This window comes from Cheilinus undulatus, linkage group 10 (genome assembly GCF_018320785.1).
Source record: "Cheilinus undulatus linkage group 10, ASM1832078v1, whole genome shotgun sequence".
NCBI classification, from domain to species: domain Eukaryota; kingdom Metazoa; phylum Chordata; class Actinopteri; order Labriformes; family Labridae; genus Cheilinus; species Cheilinus undulatus.
Window position 1 is genome coordinate 1,572,735 of NC_054874.1, and position 20,124 is coordinate 1,592,858.

The 20,124-nt window shown below is 41.2% G+C and overlaps 1 protein-coding gene across 2 annotated transcripts in view; it reads right to left on the minus strand.

Annotated features, from left to right (window-relative positions):
* The window catches only part of pigg (phosphatidylinositol glycan anchor biosynthesis class G), a 33,376-nt gene extending 13,573 nt beyond the window's left edge, over positions 1 to 19,803 (minus strand). The window contains exons 1-10 of one of the 2 annotated variants that reach the window (XM_041797839.1): positions 19,712 to 19,803; positions 19,388 to 19,612; positions 19,107 to 19,312; positions 14,170 to 14,379; positions 12,988 to 13,176; positions 11,649 to 11,787; positions 10,883 to 11,095; positions 5,839 to 6,056; positions 5,322 to 5,606; positions 12 to 409 (exon numbers count right to left, since the gene is read on the minus strand). In XM_041797839.1, the coding sequence (XP_041653773.1) occupies positions 12 to 409; positions 5,322 to 5,606; positions 5,839 to 6,056; positions 10,883 to 11,095; positions 11,649 to 11,787; positions 12,988 to 13,176; positions 14,170 to 14,379; positions 19,107 to 19,312; positions 19,388 to 19,541 (2,012 nt within the window). In that variant the 5' untranslated portion in view covers positions 19,542 to 19,612; positions 19,712 to 19,803. Of the gene's footprint in view, positions 1 to 11; positions 410 to 5,321; positions 5,607 to 5,838; positions 6,057 to 10,882; positions 11,096 to 11,648; positions 11,788 to 12,987; positions 13,177 to 14,169; positions 14,380 to 19,106; positions 19,313 to 19,387 lie in introns of both variants that reach the window. The other variant, XM_041797838.1, reaches the window with a different exon arrangement.
* Positions 19,804 to 20,124: the final 321 nt, after the last annotated feature.

The window sequence follows — 20,124 nt, forward strand, 5'->3', positions numbered from 1 at the left end:
GAAAATCAAACCTGTTCAGCCAATGTCCCACATCAGGAAGGTGGGCCCACTGGACCCCAGTCTGGTTGAGGGAGCGCAGCAGCCTGCAGCAGAGCAGAGTGAAAGGCGGCGTTGCTAGTGCTAGCCATTTCTCTGAGCAAATCTCTGTCTTTGGGTGAACAGAGGAATGACAGTCTTGAGAGAGAGGGAGGTATTCATCTTCATCAGTGGTGTCACTTCGCTCTCTGAAGTATTTACGGCACACGTCCTGGAAGACCGCCAGGCAGAGGGTGCTGAGCAGAAAGTACCAGGTTTGGTGTTCCTCTTCTACAAAGCTGCTGGACGCCAAACTGAGGGTGTGTCCAACCGTGCCGGCCAGCAGTAGAACATCCAGCTCTGACAGTGACCACTCACTGGTCCCAGGGGGCAGCTAGAAAGAGATTGACACTGAATTAGCACGTATGCTCAAAGTGAGCACCATGAGACAGCACAGGAAATAATCCAAAATCAGTGTTATATGGTTGGTGCTCAAACATTACAGCTCTGACAGCAAATTTCCTTTGGCTGAGATATGAACAGCAACGATGTTGCCCACATCAAAAGTCAATGAAGACCCATTTCTGATAATACCAGTCTCTTTAAAGGAGTGACATAGATAGCTTGCTCTATAGCTGCATCAGAGGTAATCACCTTACTGGGAGCAGTCATTGTTTACCAGCTTCTAGTGCGACTAAACTCCGCCAACAGCTACCTCCTCATTCTCCTCAAATGATGCTGATTGGTTGGGCTCATTCTCAGACATGGCGCATTTCAGATTGGAGCTTTGCAAGACTGATCGGCCCGATGACAGGCAGGAATCTGGACACTCAATAAGCTTTAGAAGCTTAGGAATATTAGGCCTAAGCAGCGCCACCGAGGAACTCACGCTCCCATTGATTACTATGGTGTTCAAAATTTCGAAGTCCGAAAAAACCAAACGGGTGCGCGGCTCATCACCAAAATCTAATCAATTTTTCCCTGTCACTATCCCAATATTCCCTGAAAGTTTGGTGAAGATCCGACTTTCCGTTCTCGAGTTATCTTGTACACATACAAACAAACAAAGAAACTAACAAACAAAGATACGGAACCCTTTACATAACCCCCTGCTGATTTCATCGCCGTGGGTAATAATAGACAGAAATGTGTATGGTATGAAACACACTGACTGTTTTCTCAGGCTTTTGTTTCACAGTACATGAGCGTTCAATGATTTAAAACGGCGTCCATAAAAAACTTTGCCAAGTCGCTAAAAGCGGATACCAAAGACAAGAATGTTTCTTCAGCAAGATTTACCTGACTGCCCTGATTCAGAAACTCTTACAGGTAGGTTGTAACTCATCCAGAGAGAGCTGGATCAATACAATCTGATCTTTTTCCTCATTTGTCCCATTCAATTTTCCTCTCAAATACACTTTACCTGGGCAGGCAGCCTAGTATTAGCTGACCAGTTTGTTTTATTTCTATGTTTAAAGTTCATAGACAGTTGTTTTTGACTGAGGCTGTGGTGCTGCTGTGCTGTTTCTAACCCTGTGCATCAGAAAAGGCAAAGCCAAAACTGACCTAGAGGGAAAAAAGAGGACATTTAAAGGTTCCATTGCAGCTAAGGTTGTCAAAATGTTCAGTAATCTGGTGCTTTGTCAATATGACATGCTTTGAACTATACAATATCCATTGTTTTAAGATTTAATAGTACAATAAGTACTGAAGTTTTGAAGAAAAAATGCATATATACACTCGCTGCTGCAAGCAGCAAGGGAGAGAGGCAGTGTGGCATGGGCGATCAAATAAGAGTGAGTGTGGGTGTCCTGTTACTAAAACAGAGCAGTGATACGGAGAGAAATGTTATTTACTGATTGTTTAACAGCTGTTAAAGAGGTTTGAAACACACCAACACTTCTGCAGACACATGAGGGAAGATTTAGGATTTACTCCAACTGATGATGCCTCTCTTCTCCACCCTTGTCGCAGCTCTTCAACACTTATTGTTTAATCCACTGGTTGGTAAATACATTTTATCAAATCCCTTGAAGATGCACATGTTAACGTTAGCAATAACTCCTGGTCCATAAAAATATTCCTTTACATCCCGACCTGCAGACTGATGACAGCCTTCTATACCCCTTATCCCGTCTGGGGTTGCAGGGGGGGCTGAAGCCTATCCCAGCTGTCACTGGGAGAGAGGCAGGGTACATCCTGGACTGGTCGCCAGTCAATCACAGGTCTGACATATAGAAACAGACAACCAGGCACATTCACACTCACACCTACGGCCAATTTAGAGTCACCAATTAACCTAACAAGTATGTTTTTGGTGGTGGGAGGAAGCCGGAGTACCCAGAGAGAACCCAGGAAGAACATGCAAACTCTGCCAAGAAAGGCCCTGACCAGTAAGTGAACCAGGAACCTTCTTGCTGTGAGGTAACAGAGCTAACCCCTGCGCCACCATGCAGTACTAAAAATGACCTAAATATGAAAAAATAGAAAACACAGACAGAGCAGAATCACTGCTCCAAATGTGAATGTTCTATTCTATGCAGATGACACTGTCATTTATTGCTCCGCTAGAGCATCAGGCTTTCTGTCGCTTACAAGAAGCTTTTTGATTCTGCAAAGGAAACTCTGTGCGAGTTAAAATCGAATTCTGAATCCTGACAAAACCAAACTCATGATGTTTTCAAACTGAGGACCTCTCCTGGACTGCAAACACAACTGCAGTAGTTAAAAAGGCCCAACAAAGACTCCACTTCCTAAGGATGCTGAGAAGGAACCATATGGAGGAGAGGCTGCTAGTGGCCTTCTACCGCAGCACCATAGAGAGTGTCTGTTCAGAGGCAGACAAGAAAAGCCTGCAGAGGGTCATAAAAACCGCTCAGAAGATCACTGGCTGTTCTTTACCCTCCCTGGACGACACCGCCAGCAAGCGGTGTCTGAGGACAGCCAGGCAGATTGCTGCTGACCCCACACACCCAACACAGCACCCATTTGACCTGATGCCCTCTGGAAGGAGGCACAGATGTCTCAAAAGCAGGACCAACCGTCTGAAAACAGCTTATTTCCCTGGGCTATAAGAACCCTGAATGCATCCAAAAGTCTGTTGACTGTATAACCATATTGCACTTTATTTTTGCGTGATTGTTTTTAAATGGATCCTTTTATTATTTATTGTACTTATTATTTATTTACCTGCTGCTGCACTGGCCAGAAAAGCACTGCAATTTTCGTTGTATACCTGATGTGCAATGACAATAAAGGTTTCTTATCTCTTCTGTCTAATCTTAAAGAAAAAGCCCCTGAACCTTCCTTCCATCACCAGGTCTCAGGGTGATGTGATTGAACCTGTGTCTTCTCATAAATACATTGGGTTTCTGGTTGATGGTTCTCTGACCTTTAAGCTTTATATTGATTAACTTGTAAAGAAGTTAAAGCTGCAGCCTGGCTTGTTGCTTCCACCTTTATTCCTCTGAATGATTGAGTTGGCTGGCTTCATTGATCACTTGTAGGCTAAATCGTGGGTGTCCAAACTTTTTCCATCAAAGGCCACATACAGAAATACATAAGGATGTTGGAGCTGCTTTATCATCCGCAAGGCGAAGTATATGACATTGATTAAGTCAGAAGCATAATAAAGGAGGAGCTGGGGTGGAGGATTAGATGGCTAACAATGCAAATAGTCAATATTTTCCAGGTTTTTGGGGATGCCAATGAGATTTCAGGGGGTCTTTTTTAGCCCTAGCTACCACTGGCTCTGCCCCCCGTAATATTATTGGTACTGTTATTTGCTGCCGTAACCTATCAGGGAGTTAGAAAACAAGATAGTATTATTATTTTGGTTGCCAATGTTTACCTTGTACAGCGTTGTCTTAATTTAGTCACCAAAAACCCCATCAATTAAGGCCCCGTCCACACAGAGACGAATTCAGGAGTATACGCAAAAGTTTTTTGTCGTATCGGCGTTTCATCCACATGTAAACAGCGTTTTGGGTGACTGTGAATGATACAAGTGAACGCCGGCATGGGTCCAACCAAAACAACAATGGCGGATTACAGGGCTGTGTTCATGCTGCAGAAGCTACTGAGCTGGCTTTTACAGCAAAATCTGATGCTCCTTTACCACCACTGCGAAACGCACACACCAGATGTTCCTAAATCCACCGTGGAGAATGACCAGAAGGGCAACTAGAAGAAAGTTTGTGTCAGTTTTCTGTGATCGTCTTCTCTCTTTTGGTGCATTTCCATAGCAGCTGCTGGACTCGCATATGCTCTACAGCGTTATCCGTCGTTTTTAGTGGTTCCATGCTTAAGCGGATACTTCCTGAAACAATCCCATCTTTACAGAAAACTTTTTCAAAACGAAACGGCAATATTTCATTTTCGTCTCTGTGTGGACGGGGCCAAATTCTTCTAGTCAAGATGTTTTTTTTTACAGAATTAGCATGGTAACACTATCTTGTGCTGAAACTATTAAGTACAGTAAGGTCAAGCGAATGTGGGCCATATTTCATTTTATTTCTAGAATTTGCTGCGGGCCAATCAAAATTGGACCATGGGCCACATTTGGCCCCCCAGCCATAGTTTGGACACCCCTGGGCTGACTCATCGGTTTATCCTTATCTATTAGTCTTTGCTTAAACTGCTTTGATCGTACTGGTGCGATTTTATTCATGTGAGAAGTTCTAGAAGCTACCGACTTCGCTCTGTGGCTCAGTCAGAAAATTAACTTTTACTATCTGGGGTAAAAGGAGTTTCTGGTGCGCTGCTCCTGCAGCCTGGAATCTTCTGCAGGAAAATGTTTGTTTTGGGGAGCTGGTCTTTATTAAAGGCATTGGAGGAAGATGCATCAGGATGCAGATGCTCTGAGTGAAGACTTTCTGATCTATGACTCAGGATTGGTTTACCTGCGTTTGTAACTGCTCTATGTCATGTCTGTCAGATTTGGGTGTGTATTTCCTGTTGAGTGAACCTTTCTTATATGAAGTTGGGGAAAAAAACTAAAATCACCAGTTATGTTTTTTGTTGGGCATTGGTATAATTTGGTTTTGTGTCATATTAAAGTTCTAAATTCTGGTATCGTGAAATCTCTACTCAGAGCATGAAGACTCTGCAGCTGAGGCTGACCCTACTGCTTTATAGAGTATCTCTGACTGCAGCATCCCTGCAGCTACTTAAAAAGCTCTTTTACTGCTGCTGGTTGGTGCTGAACTAATTCAGTACCACATTTGTTTTAATCATCTTTATCCCCATGTCATTAACAACCCCTCTTTACAAGAGGCTCTTCTTTTATCCTGAAAACACAAACTTACCTTCTTGGGAATCTTTGCTCCTGGGGTAAAATGCCTCATTGCCATGGAGACAAGGGTACAAAACATGGCTGAAGCGAAAGCAACAGCAGCAAACACCAGACCCCAGGAGAGGCTGCAGAAGTAACAGGAGCTTTCTGTGGACGTGCACACCAGGACGTGTACTGAGGCGAGCAGGAGGCACAAGAGGTAGAAAGGCAGAGAGAAGAGGGATGAGAGGACTGGGAGGTCTACTGCTGCTTCACCGCTGAGGGCCTCTGGCATGGCCAGGAGTAAGACCAACAGGAGCTGTGGAGTCAGGAGAGAGACAGGGAATGACAGGAGGAGGAGAAAACAGTCATTAGGAGCAGTTCACATGCTGCATTTGTGTCTGACAATCACATCATCAGAAGGTTGAAATCAAAGCTTTAAAAATACAGATAGCTTCGTCATGATAGAATATTTTCATATGCTTAAAAATGAGCCAACAACCACTCTATCAGTCTGAAGCTCTCCCTGGATAAATGTCACATGTGCTTACCTGAAACACAAACACCATGCCTGCGATCATGGAGTACATGTCGTACTTGCCCAGCTGTTTGCTGAGGGCCGCACTCATGGCAGCGAGGGCCTCCAGATACTGCTTCAACACCTTCTTCCCTATGTTGGACAGCACTTCAGACGTGTTTCCCTCCAGGTTAAGCTTCACCCAGTTCCCATGAGCCTTTTCTGCCACACGGAACTGCTCAAAACCAACCTCTAGATTAAAAAAAAAAAGATGGGACGGGTTGATACAGGAAGTGATCTGTCTGTCAGGTGATCAAAGACCTGCCACTACTGTGGTTGGTTGAGCAGCCATTATTCTAAAAACACAAAATCTTTACTATCTCAGTAACCTCAGATGAAAACAGTCTTTTATCCATGTCCACATGATGATGTGGTTGTTTTCATAGAGGGCTAGAGTGGATGGCATGCACCGCAGCAGCAGGATTAAGAAAAGAGTGCCTTGCAGAGCTCTAGTCTAAAATATATCCGCATAAATTTAATATCATGCTCCTAAAAAACTATAATTTGTCACATTCCTTTGAATGACAAACTCTGACTCATTTATTTAAAGCAGATGAAATAATGCCTGCATTTATTTTCCCTCGGTGCGTTAGGGTGCTTCTTTAAGGACGGAGCAAAGTCAAAGCTGATTATCTGTGAAGCCATGCGCTCACACACAAAGACAAATATATTTTACAGCTGAGCCCCTCTCACTGGTGCAGGCATGGAGGTGATAAATAGCTGCTTTGGCTGCGCAAGACAGAGAGGCTGGTAGAAATATTAAAACTCTGAGCCACAGGCATGAATCATACAGAATCAATGGCCCCAGCCGTGTTTCATCTGTCTAGAAATGTAGGATTTGGTAATGGCTCTTCAAGATGCCTGAGGCTGAAACATTAAAAAAACACGATAGACACTGAAATATGACAGGCAGTGATGGAAAAACGTGTGAATAAAAGGAATTTAAATATATGCAATACTAGAAAGAAGGGGAAGAATTAGAGGTGAGAAGGTAGCGCTCAATGGTTTGCAAAAATAATCAAATTGCGATTTTATTCCCAAATATTGTGATTGCGATTTAATTTGTGATTATTCTTGGGTTAATCTTGTGTATTTTTCAACAAATTCAAGCAATAAATAATTCCATAAATAAGACAATGTGTACTGAAAACAATGAAATTATTTCCAAACCATTAATCCACAGTAGCATGAATCTGAATATGAGGGTGCAACAAGCTTTAAGCTATAAAGGAAGAGGCTGGGGTGGAGGAAGTGAGGCTGGCTACCAGCTGATCACAGCTGGGGTATGACTTTTGTGAAGTAACCCTAGGCTTCATCAGTTTTAGATAGAATGAGCTAACTATTTTTGCTCTTATTGCAAATGTGATTTCAATTGCTTAGTTTAAGGCCCTTAGCATTTTTATGTCACTCATTTTGATTAAGTAAAATAGACATAAAACACAAAAAGGAGGATTTTTGTTAACCATTATAAAAAACTGACACTTGAATGTTTGCATAATGTGCATTAAATCTCTGTCGCTGCAAAATATTGATTTATTAAACTGGTATTTCGACACATTTCAAGCTATAGAAATATTGCAACTTCTGTGATTTGAAAATTGCAGCAGGCCATATTGCGATTTACTCGAATGTGCGATTAACTGCCCTGCCCTATTAGATGGCATGCATTCCAGCAGCTCCGACCCGTTCCTCCACACTTTTAGAAAACTTGCACGATATTGGATTTTTGCTGATATTTACAGATTAACAATACAGGAGGGAGGTGATGAAAATGTATGTGACATCAGATAATAAGAGAAAGATCAGTCTGTTAAACTAAAAAATTAAGCAATGGAAAAGAGTGTTGAAAAACAAAGTTGTAATATTAACTGACTAGATTATCACTCATATGATTTTCTTTCACAGTGCTAAGATAACATTTATTGTTTGCAGCCAGCAAAATTTGTCACTTTGTCGTTTTTTAGCTTGCAGCACACGATTTTTGTAACTGAAGCCCCTTATTTAAAGAACAGGCCCATTCATCAAACCGCTCTGCCTTTACTGTCTGCATGGCTGGAGGAAAAAAAGCTCCTAGTTCTTCAGTTGGTTTCTGATTACTATTTCATCTCCTCTGTTTGATGCAGGATATCGATGTTGGAGATTATTAATGTTTACAACTATGAAAATTAATAATGAGTGGGAAAATGTTGAGAAACTCCACCAGGATCAGCCACAGCTCCTGCAGTCAGATCCTTTAGAGCTGTCACAGAAAGGCTGATGAATGCTACAGCTCTGTACTGGAGGTTTATTTCTCTACCAATGCTCTCCTCTCATTAAACACTGGGAAATTTGAACAGTGCTTATTATAGTGAGGAGCATCTGATTAAACTGGTGTGCTCACAGAAAGGCAAACTGCTAAAGAGAACTTCATCATCAGTCATATTTTTCCAAATTTACAAATCCATGATAATCTGGAAATTTACCACGCGTCGTTACTGTGGTGGAATCTGGCCAGTTTAAACCCAGCAAACCAGTTGCTAGTGTTTTCTTCACATCATGCAGTAATACTGGGGGACTGACGGAGCTTTAAAGAGGACATATTGAGCAAAAATCACTTTTTCAGGCTTTTCTAACAAAAACATGTGCCCCTGGCCTGTCCACAATCCCCTCAAGTAACAGAAAAATCCACCTCCCCCCCACCTTTCAGAAGATGTGTGCTGACACAAGTCATTCTCAGATATATCCCCTCATGATGTCATGTGGGGAGTTAGCCCCGCCCCCAGGTTGGTTAACCCTCCCCACTTGGAAGAAAGCTCTGCCCTCCATTCCTGATCCACCTCTCAGCTTAGAGGAGGATCAGAAGAGCAACATCCATTAAGCCACATCCATTTCCCGAGAGGGGCGGGGTAAGGGGCGGAGTCAGACAGCTCAGTAACATTCAAAGCTACGGACACAGAAACAGCTCGTTCTGAGCAGGGCTGAAACAGAGGGGTTTTTAGACATGCAAACATCCAATACTGGAGTGTTTTTTCAGCAACAAACTTCACAGGCATGTTTTAGGGACCTCTGAGACTGATATAAACTTGTTTTAAAAGGGTAAAATACGTCCCTTTTAATTATGGTAATGCTTCAAGATTCCTACGCTCATAAAAACCAAGATAATCCAAAGGAAACTATTACGATTACACTGAATGTGTGCCTGAATGTGCTAAATGCTCACATTTTTTATGTAAAATAAACAGCAGTTTACACATCATGAGCGACAATGTGATTTTGATTTGACTGATAGATGCACAAAGGCAACTTTTCACAGAGGGTTAAAGCTTTAAAATGTTTGTTTTCCACGTCTCTATCTGCTACAGAGGCTGAGGAATATAGATTTTAGCAGATGATGAAATTCTCTGCAGTTTTTTAGAAAACCCCCAGGTTTTGGGAAGTTTTCAAACAATCCTTAAACTTTAGGGACTGTTTTCAGGTGTCAAGGAGCCAAAAATTCACACCCTCAATGCCCAGATTGAGGAAAGTTCCCTAAAACAGTTAAAAAATCTATCTCACAATAGCCTGAGGCCTGCTGGATGTCATGTTAGATAACATTACTCCAGCTGTTGTGACAGAGTTCTGAGAAATGGAGCGGGCCAGTGTTAGCAGCCAGCTCAGTCTGCTTTGTGCTATCAGTGCACCTTTAACTTCTCACTGCCTGACAGATGCAAGCAGTGCTGGGGAGGGGGGCAGACAGCAGCATATGCCACCCACCACAGAACAGACAGCTGTGTAAGCTCAGATCAATCCAACTGGAGCAGCTGTACAGCCGTCCCCACGGACTGAGCTGAGCTCTGGCAGCAAACCCAGAAAACCAGGAAGACCACAACCATCAGAGAACCTGTGAGGATAATCCAACTAGTAATGATGATTTATCTGGAACTAAAAATTCTAGTGCACCTTTATTGAAGATATAAACTCACTGTTCTCACTAAACTACAACCAGAATTCCAAAAAAGTTGGGTCACTGGGTAATATGTAAATAAAAACAGAAATCAGTGATAGGAATGACTCTTTTCCTGTGAAGCCATGCTGTTGTGATATATCTAGCACTGATAGTTCCTTTCCAGATGTTACAGCTGCCCATGCCATAGGCACTAATGCAACCCCATACCATCAGAGATGCAGGCTTTAGGACTGAGCCAGGAGAACAAGCTGAATGCTCCCTCTCCTCTTGAGTCCACAGGACACGGCGTCTGTGGTTTCCTCTGACCACAGAACAGTTTTCCATTTCCATGAGCTTTGGTCCAGAGAAGACAGCGCTGTTTCTGGGTCCTGTTCACATATGGCTTCTTCTCTCCATGATCCAGCTTTAACTGCTATTTGTGGATGGCACGGCCAACTGTGTTGACAGACAATGATTTCTGGAATGTTCCTGAGCCCATGCAGTGATTTCACTACAGAATCATGCCTGTTTTTTGTCTGTCCTTGTTCACAGAGGTGTCCTTGACTAACACAGTTTTGCACAGATTGTTGAACCTCTGCCCATCTTAACCTCTGAGAGACTGTCTCTCTAAAATGCTCCTTTTATACCTAGTCATGTCACCAACCTGTTGCCCTTGTTGCAAAATGCTTCTCCAGCTGTTTTTCATTGCTACTTATTTTTCCAGGCTTTTGTCGCTCCGTCCCTACCATATGTTCTATTGTGAATAAAATATAGGTTTATGAGATTTGACAATCATTGACTTCTATTTTTATTTACATTTTACACAGTGACCCAAGTTTTTTGGGATTGGGGTTGTAGAAGTGTAAAGAATGAAAAGCAGTTTACTGTAGAAAGCATATGATGTTAAGACAGTGATATAAAAAGCAGCTGTGCACAAACAGTGGCCCCAAATATGCTAGAATCTTCTGTTTAGGTTTTATATTTTTGCAATGTGAAAAAATAATACCATGATTTGTTACTACTGAACATTTTCTATCTTTAATATAACCTGTAACATGTTTAAAGAAACAAAATGTGTGGCTTTTTAATGGATGTGAGTAAAACTGGGACCAACCTTTGTCGTAGGCCGGTATGCTGTCTTTGAGCAAACAGCTGAGCTGGTGACCGTTGAGATGCAGGAAGCGGAGCTGGTCTCGTAACGTGGAATCCTCAAAAACACCAGGGATGACACGACCCACGTTGTTTTGAGATATGGGAAGACCGAGTCCAAGGGCAAGAGTCGATGTCAGGTCAACCTGCTCCACTTCTCCAGGCTTCTCCATCCCAACTGGAACCACAGGACAGAAAGGCACAAGCAAAGGGATGGAGAAGTACTGCAGCAATGATGCATGGCAGTAAAACAGTGGCTGACGGTTCACTGCACTGAAAACCTTTGTTTGGAGTTTTCTTTTTGCATTAGTGGAACTTTTATAACCTCCTCCGCCTCTTCACTGCCTGACCACACATGTGATTACTGCCGCTCACATCTGCGTAGTATTCATTTTTTAAGAACATGCATTAAACCAACTCTGGGGATGTGTGGCAGCCATGATGATCTGCTTCTGAGTAGCTAACAGGAAGTATATCTCCAACCTTAGGGTTACACTTTCCAACCTGAAACCAGTTGACCATGCAAAGAAATTTTTTGCTCATCTCTCTTATTTAATTTATTCTCAATTATCACAGATTGTTAAAAACACTCTCTCTCCAGCCTGATGTCCACTCTAAATCCTGTCACATACCTCTAAGGGCTTTGTAATGCCATGTTAAAACTGTGTGGGATCACTTGTGTTTAAAAGGAAATATCTTCAAGGCTCTGAAACCAACTCTACTAAGTTTACCTTTTCTTTTGAAAGCTGGACTTATGAGAACCAGGGGCGTATTGACCTCAGGCTCAGAGGAACCCCCGTGGCTGCCGGTCTCAGACATGCCGTGGTCTCCACACAATACCAGCAGGTAGGGCAAAGACCCCTCTGCCTCCTGAGAGGAGAAAAGAAATCTGGTTATGAACCTCCTACTATGTGCTGACACAGATTCAGTGAATCTACAGGCAAACAGTGGTCTGTGGTCCTGATAATGACCAGGGATATTAAAGGACAGTGTATTAGAGCAGGCTGGTTTGACAGTCATTAGTCCTTAAAAATGTGATTCTGCAGCAGCTGTACAACAAAGCATCCCCTTCACTAGACCTTCATTGTAAGGGTGCACAGATTGACCAGATGGTAACCAGAAATTAGGACTGATCTGAGACCGCGAGAATCAAAAAACAACGTTTTTATTACTCAGGCCTTAAGTTATTTTTTGGCCCTTTTTTACCTAATATTCACTAAATTACGAGGAGCAGCTGTACCTGTACAGCCTTTCCAGTGCCCCCAGGATGCAGGATGTTCCCGCTGATTAGAGGATGCAATAACAAAGTGAGCCCATATCCATGGTTTAACATCAGTGCAAAAAAACAAATAAACAACTTTTTCTTAGGCTCTAATCTTGCTCTGTACTCCAACATTCATATTTTTCTCCAGTATGCATTTTGACCTCTGCATCCAGAACCCCATGCATTTTGATGTTGAGCTCACAGAAGATAAATCAACACTGATCCTGTCCAATCCTCTCGCTGTACCTTAAGATTTTAATAATTGGTGAAGTTGTGCTTTAGTGCATTTTACAGAAGTGTTTACACTTCTGTAGTGTTCTTTTTTATCTTTTCTGATGTTGTAGGAATGCTTCAGTGAAATGTATGATTTCTGTCCTCCAGCAGCACATTTCACAGTGTTGTGGGTTTTCTCTACATTCAGAGACACAATCAAATACCAACGCACAAGCTGGGAGGTGCTGACTGCTCTTAAAGAGAATGATGCTCTGAGTGATGGTACACCAAAAACAAAGCAATTTACGACCGAGGCACATTATCCATCCTCTTTGCAGACAAACACGCCCCAAATCCCTTGGCACCACTCACTTTAGACAGCGTGATTTATGCCGTCCAAAAGACATTCAGTAGACTGGTACTTCACAACTGTTGATGCTTTAAAACACATGAAATGATAACTCAGTTATCCTACAGGCTACCATATCAATAAAATAAGTCAACTTCACATCAGAAAAAAACAACAATCAAATTTGAATTCCAAAACTCTTGACTAAAACATGAGGATACAAGAAAGATTTAGCAAAACTTACCTTTGAAATGAGAGCGCTGTGTATCTTCTTCAGGATGTCGTCCATCTCCAGCAGTTTGGGCTGGATGAGGGAACTGTGGGGTCCGCTGATGTGACCGATATGATCCAGGCCTAGGTAGTGGAGGATCAAAATGTCCCAGTCATCTCTTTTAAGGGTGCTGTCCAAGTGACGGGTCACATTGTTGTCAACCTACGGGGAGATATCATGCACAAGAGACAAATACTCAATAGATAGCCACTAAAGTTTTTCCATTTTAACCACCAGTGCCAGAACTGACCTGAAATGCGTCATTTTTGAATATGGTGCCAACTACAGGATATCTTGGGGTTACCTGTGCTTCAAGTTTTTTCCATCCAAAGAATGTTTTTTAACATTCAAAATAAAACAGCTCTTAGATATTTAACTCTATGTCCTACTTGTTAAAAATTCAAACTTGAAACTCACATACAGTGCCTATAAAATATTTACCCCCTTGGATCAGGCATGAACAGATTTTTTCACGTCCAGCCTCAAATTCTCTCTTGTGCTGAGGTCTGGGCTTTGACTCAGCCTCTCCAGAAAATTCCCCTTGTTGTCTTTAAACAAATTCTGTGTAGCTTTCTCTCCCAATCTGCAGTTCTCCTGCAGACTGAATAAGGTCGTCCTCCAGGATTTTCCTGTATTTTGCCGCATCCATTTTCCCCTCTGCCTTTACAAGCCTTCCAAGGCCAGCTGCTGAGAAGCATCCCCACAGCATGATGCTGCTGATTTACACATGTGATGTATTCGTTCATTTCTTCATGATGGATTTAACTGAACTCTGGGAGATGTTCAGAGACTTAAAAATGTTTCTGTCTCTGTCCTCTGACTTCGACTTTTCAGTAACCTTTTCTCTGAGTGTTCTTTTGTCTTCATGATGTAACGGTAGCCAGGAATACTGATAAACATTTTGACATTAAAGAGGGCTTTTTGTATCTTTTTCATCAAAAAAGACAAATTATATTCACCATGATTGGTTTATATAATCAATAAAAGGGTAAAACATCCAAGAATAACAACAAGGTATGTTTGTCATAATTCTGTATTTAACTCTTCATCATATCAGTCATCAGGCGCCTCCTTTAGTTCTTTATTGGTCTCAGCAGAAGAAACAATCACTAATACGCTTCATTGTGATAACCTCTGTTTGTAGTTCACACATACCTCAGTGTAATCAGATACAAAGAAGGATGTCGTGCCGTCATACTCCATGAAGTGTTTGGGGAAGAGGCGCACCCAAGTATCATCTCCATAGAAGATCATTTTCTTCCCGGCTGTCTTGGCCTGCCAAATGAGGTTGTCTTCCAGCAGAGCAGGAGAGTTCAGGTTCATTACGACATCTATGAAGCCTGGGATACTTCCAGTGGTAAGAGCCTGGGGAAATATGATTGTGTCATTATTTTTTGAATGAATTGAAAACCATGGTTACCTTAGTTTCATTTACGGGTGCAGGATATCAGGCCTACAGACTCTCTTTTGTCTTTTTTGCCATTCTTCATCTTGGCACCAAATATATACTGTACTATGCATTTCTATTTGACACTTTTGTGCCTGATATTGAGGCCGAGGTTAGGCGTAGATGTGGTGAGTAAGCCACCTGAGGGCACCACTGGACGGGGAGGATTGACACAACTCTAGTCATTCTCTGGATGTCCTTGCATAATACCAGAGGCATGGGAAAATAATCTGTTTAAATAGGGTGGAGTAAAGGGTGGATGTGAAGAGTAAGCATGGCCTAGGGCAGGGGTTCCCAAACTTTAAAGCCTGTGACCCCCAAAATAACAGCATCAGGGATCCGGGACCCTCACCTTCCCTCGAGGGGGATAAAGATCACGTTGTTGCACAAAGCATCACGCACATAACTTGTATTTTAGGTCATTTTATAACTTTTACTTACATTTAATCACAAATATCATTTGATAACTATGTTTTTATTTTAAATTGAACTCATTTCAACAGTATTTTTTTCAATACCTTGATTTTTAATTATTACATTTTTCTCTGTTGTCTGGAAAGCATCCCACGAACCCCTCTGGGGGTCCCAACACCTACTTTGGGAACCACTGGCCTAGGGCAGCCTTTCTCAACCAGGGTGCCTTCTTTCATTGTCAGGGGCACCTTCAGAATACTTTAAATTCAACCAGGAGTCACAGTGAATAAACTGGCTGAGGGTACTGTCTAGAATGGGAGTAGGATTGCCACGAGCCTCTGGTCGTGCTGTGGATGTCCCGAGGTTCCAAAAACCTCCGGCAGGGTCTGGGTGTGAACTCATGTATTTTTCTTTTAATTTTCTGTTGTGTGTAAATCACTTTGTGCTACATTTCAATGTATGAACAGTGCTATACAAATAAAGATTGATTGAAATTAGTCCTACATGTTGAGCAAAGGTTATCTATTTCTTTTAAAGATTACTGAAAAAATACATCTATTATTCCTTGTGTAAGTTTCTTAATAAAAAAGAGGGAATGTGACTATAATCAAATTAAAGTGATCAGTCTATCCTTACAGTAGATCTGCTTTATTTATATGAACCCTCTCTGTGAAAGACTGCACTCTGAAATGATCCAACAATTAAATTATTAAATTAAATTATAGTTCCAAATTAAATTTCCCTTTGCAGTCAACAAAAAATAAATCATTTCAAATTAAAAAAAAAACAAAACATTTTAACTTTCTTCTTTCTGCTCTTCTCCCCACAGAAGTTGTCTTCTACCTCCACCTTGTGGTGAATGATAGAAACTGAAGGATGTGACAGGAGATCTCCACATCAGCACTTCTAATGTATTTAAGGGTTACCAGGATAACTTTAGTGTCTGACAGCCTTCACCTGAGCAGGTTTATGTTTATCACAGAAAACCGCTGTCTTGTCTGAATTGTAGTTTTATGTTTTTCTTTTGTTTTACAGTGACAGTGTGATAAACACTGAGCTGACGTCTGTGTGTACCATTACGGCCTTCATTTGAATAGAAATAACCCTCAAACATTCATTTTTACTTTACTTTTTCAATATCTCAGGAGGAATTAAAGGAAGAACTTCAACCTTTCATTGTACTGCATAGTTAGAAAACAGTATTTCTAATTAAATCTCCTCCTCCCTCATTAATTCCCTTTCATTGACCGTCTGCAGCATAAACCCGTCCTAAATGACTGACTGAAGCCTTCTAATTTAAAGTCTCTCTTTTTGATTTTCTTCTAAATATTTCATCATAAATTAATCGTGCATGATGCTGCAGGTTCATGTGTTTGTCTTCAGGCCTCTTTCCTCCATGACCTCTGCAGTGTTATCTGAACCCTAGGATTATGATGGAACATCTGTGCCCCTTCAGTTCTTCCTTAATCACCCAGAGATTATCCTGACATCCTTTTCCTCATTAGTATGGGCCTACCGTCTCCATGACAACCACCTCCAATATTTACAGGCCATGCTGTGATGAAAATTTTAAAAATCTTCCATCCGTTTATTATGAGTGCTTGAGCCTCTGCCCTTTTGTCACTGGGATCCAAAGAGACCCTGAGTCAGGTCTTTTTTTATGTTACCAATTTTATTTTGAAGGGCATGTATGAAAGACAGTTTCTTCCCTTACCACATAATAAAAAAAGAGCAGTTATGCCTTATATAATAAGAGCTGGCAATAGATAGTTGATGTCACAATAACCTTTGGATTTTGGGGTCGGCCAAAGGTGGCAGTGGCAACCCTGGGCGCAGGCTTAGCTGCCCCATTGGCCATTCATGTCTTTAATATTTTTAGAGGATTTTTATCTCAAATATCACTGTTATTGTTAGTGTTAGAGCTATTTACATTATTTCGTTAGTTTGAGAATTTTACATTTATTTATTATTTGTTTGGGGAGAACTTAAGGATTCATTTTGATATCGCTAAGGTTATCATAGAGAATATTTAAGTATTGATTGGGAATTTTGTTTTGATATATTTGGTAGTTTGGCATAAGGTGACGTCTATATTATGGGCAGGTAGGATAGGATTGGCGAGCACCTGGGAAGTTGAATGTTTTTTTTTTTTTACCAGGGAAGCATGAGTCAGAGGCACACCTGGAGAACACCAATTGTTTGTGAAAAACCTTTGTGAATAAACAACTAAGATGTTATATTTTATGTAAAGACATTGAAATTTTTGATCCTGCGTAAGATCCACTATCCCCGGAGCCACAGTGGTCGGTTTGATTTTGAGTTAAGAGTTTTGTTTGGTAATTGATGAGAACAAATTGCCACTAGTTAGGTACACAGATCCTTCAGCTGTCCTCTCCATCCTCTGTGCTTGCTGAGTCTCGGGAGCTTTGACGTTAGAACCCAGGTAAAAGTTAGCTGCTACGGTTCAGAGAGAGAGCTGCACTCTGCCCAAACCCACATTAAAAACCAGGCAGCACAAAAAAACATCTGCTAACTTTATTTCATCTTTAAAAAAGACTTAGTCTCCTTATTGATTCCTTGTGCCTTGTTCTAAATTGCCTCTAAATTGTCTGAGCTGAACAGAGCCCAGCTGAGCTCAGGTGTTTGCCAGCATGCTGCAATAAGGAGCACCTGAGCACTGAGACTGACCCTCAGAGAGCGATCCAGACATGAATATGGATAAAGAAAGGAGAACAAGGAGAGGCAGGCAGCAGGCATGTGCAGAGGGGGGCTATGAGTGCTTGAGCACCCGCCCTTTGCTCTTTAGATCCAAACTTGTCTTTATTCAGGTTCTTTCCTTTTTAAATAATTCAGTAATGAAGTATATATGTTCTGTACTGCAAACCAAAGGCAGAAATCCTCACATTTTAGAAGCAGGAGCCAGAAAATATCATATTTTTGGTTTTATTTCTCTTTTAATTTCTCACATCTTCTTGAGTTTTGGTCAGCCTGGGTTCCTTTTATTTTATTGTTCTTTTAATGGTAAATATGTCGATGTGATGTCTGCTTTCTAGTGATGTCTGTAAAGTCCTACCTGCACATTAATCGTGTCTGTGCTCTAATGCAGTGGTTCACAACATGGGGTCGGGACCCCCATGGGGGTCACAAGACACTGAGAGGGGGTCTCTAGATGCCTTAAAAAAAAACTAAGAACATTTTTTAAACTACACTGTTGCCACTTTACACCATTTCAGCCACTTTGAATCCCCTTTTACCACAGACAGTGCTTTACAAATGTATTAGACCAGCTGTCATCTCTGTCTCAGAGACCATCCAGCATCATGAAGTGCTTTAATGCGGACTCTTTCATTTTCAGTCAGCTCTCCACGTTTTACCATTTTGAACAGGAATGAGGAATTTCAAACTGAATTCACCCAAATTTGAGCCGGCTCACTGGGCTTCTCTGAGAAGTCAGAAATGAATCAAGCATAACATTCAACCACTAAAACTCATTTTTCTGTTCAGAAATGCAAGTAAATAACTATAATTTGACATATTAATCAAGAAATATTACTGTGCTTTACTATTTTTTCAGTTTTTTTGTAAATCAGTAAATTTGAAAATTCATGGTTAACAATAATAATTATATCTTAGCATTAAAAATATTATTTCAGTTAAAGAGCTTCTACATATTGGTGTATTAACCATTGCAGAAACATCAAAAATGATTCTGGTAATTACCAATGCTGTTAATTTAGGGCAGCTGTGGCATAAACCTTACTTTGGTTAGGGTTAGGGCGGTCTAATACATTTGGGGAGTTTTAGGCTGAACCAACAGACCAAAGACAGCTGAGGTCTTTTCCTTTATTCATCCTTATTCTTTAAACTTTAAAGTGTTTTTACAGACTAAAGTCTGTTTCCTTGGTCATCCTCAAACCTTAATGTTTGCAAAAGGACTGAAATTTCAAAAAGCATGTCTAAATATCAGTATCGATATCGGCTAAAATCCAATATGGTGCATCCCTAGTTTTTTCATCTTGGTCATTTTTAGTTCATGATCTTGCACCGTTGGATCCTGCTGATGTTGTTGGCGTCATTGTTCTGTTATCTTCTCTTTTGTTGGGTTTTGCTCCTCTGTTTGCTTCTGCACATGCCAAATCACTTTATAAACCCTTGTTTTTAAAGGTGCTATACAAATAAAGTTATTATTATACCATAAAGGTCTCTGCTCGGCCCTGCTAAACAACCCTACCTTGATCCTGGGCATGGTGACAGTTGGAGGTCTTGCTTTAGCCACAAAGCTGTGTGATGATCCTCTCTCCACCATGTGTCTGGTGTAGGGCATGTACCTGCGACCATTGGGGCCGAACACGAAGTCCTCCCTCAGGGCATCGACCAGCATCACTACCACCCTCTTAAACAGAGGCTGGGGGAGGCGGGAGGAGTTAGGAGAGCCTCCTGAAATAAAGCAATCATGAATGAGTTTAAATGGCAGACACAGGTATAAAGGCAGACACAGGTGGAGCTGCTCACCTGTCAGCGGCTCTGCTGGGAGGTCCGACAGTCTGCTCTTCGATGAAAACGAAGATTTGACAGGAACCGGGAAAAATCCCCTCAGGAACAGGGCTATCCCAATGCCTTCAAATATCAAAATAAAGGAGGCAAAAACTGAGGACCGTACCTTCATTCTGCTGCTGAACAGACTCTCAGAGGAAGAACTTCTACCGAACACTCGACCTGACGACCTAAAAGAGGAAACTAAAATATAAAGAACGAGAGACGAAGAATAAACGTCTCATTTCATATAAATATCATGCTTCATGGGTTTTAAATAAAGTCTTCATATAAATAAATTACATATGTAACATCAATGTGTTCTCCTTGTTATGAATATCATCACAAACATCGATGTAGCAATTCAAATAGACTTCCGCGATGGTAGCATGGACGTACGGGGCGGAGATGGAGTCAAAATAGACTCATACGCCTTTTTCCGTTCACAGACGCTCGTCGTTCAAGACCGCAGTGGTAAATATTTAAAAAATATATATATTAAAAATACGTAATACTACGGTGGCGTATTGCATTCACTTGAAAATAAAAAAAACACCTGTTTTTACGACATAACTATCTCATTAAAACAGGATTTTTGATTTTTGATTTTCCTGTTTTTAGGACATTTTTAAAATTTATTTTTGATTTTCCTGTTTTTACAAGATACTCACGTAAAAAACAGGAATGTATATATTTTTGATTATCCTGTTTTTACG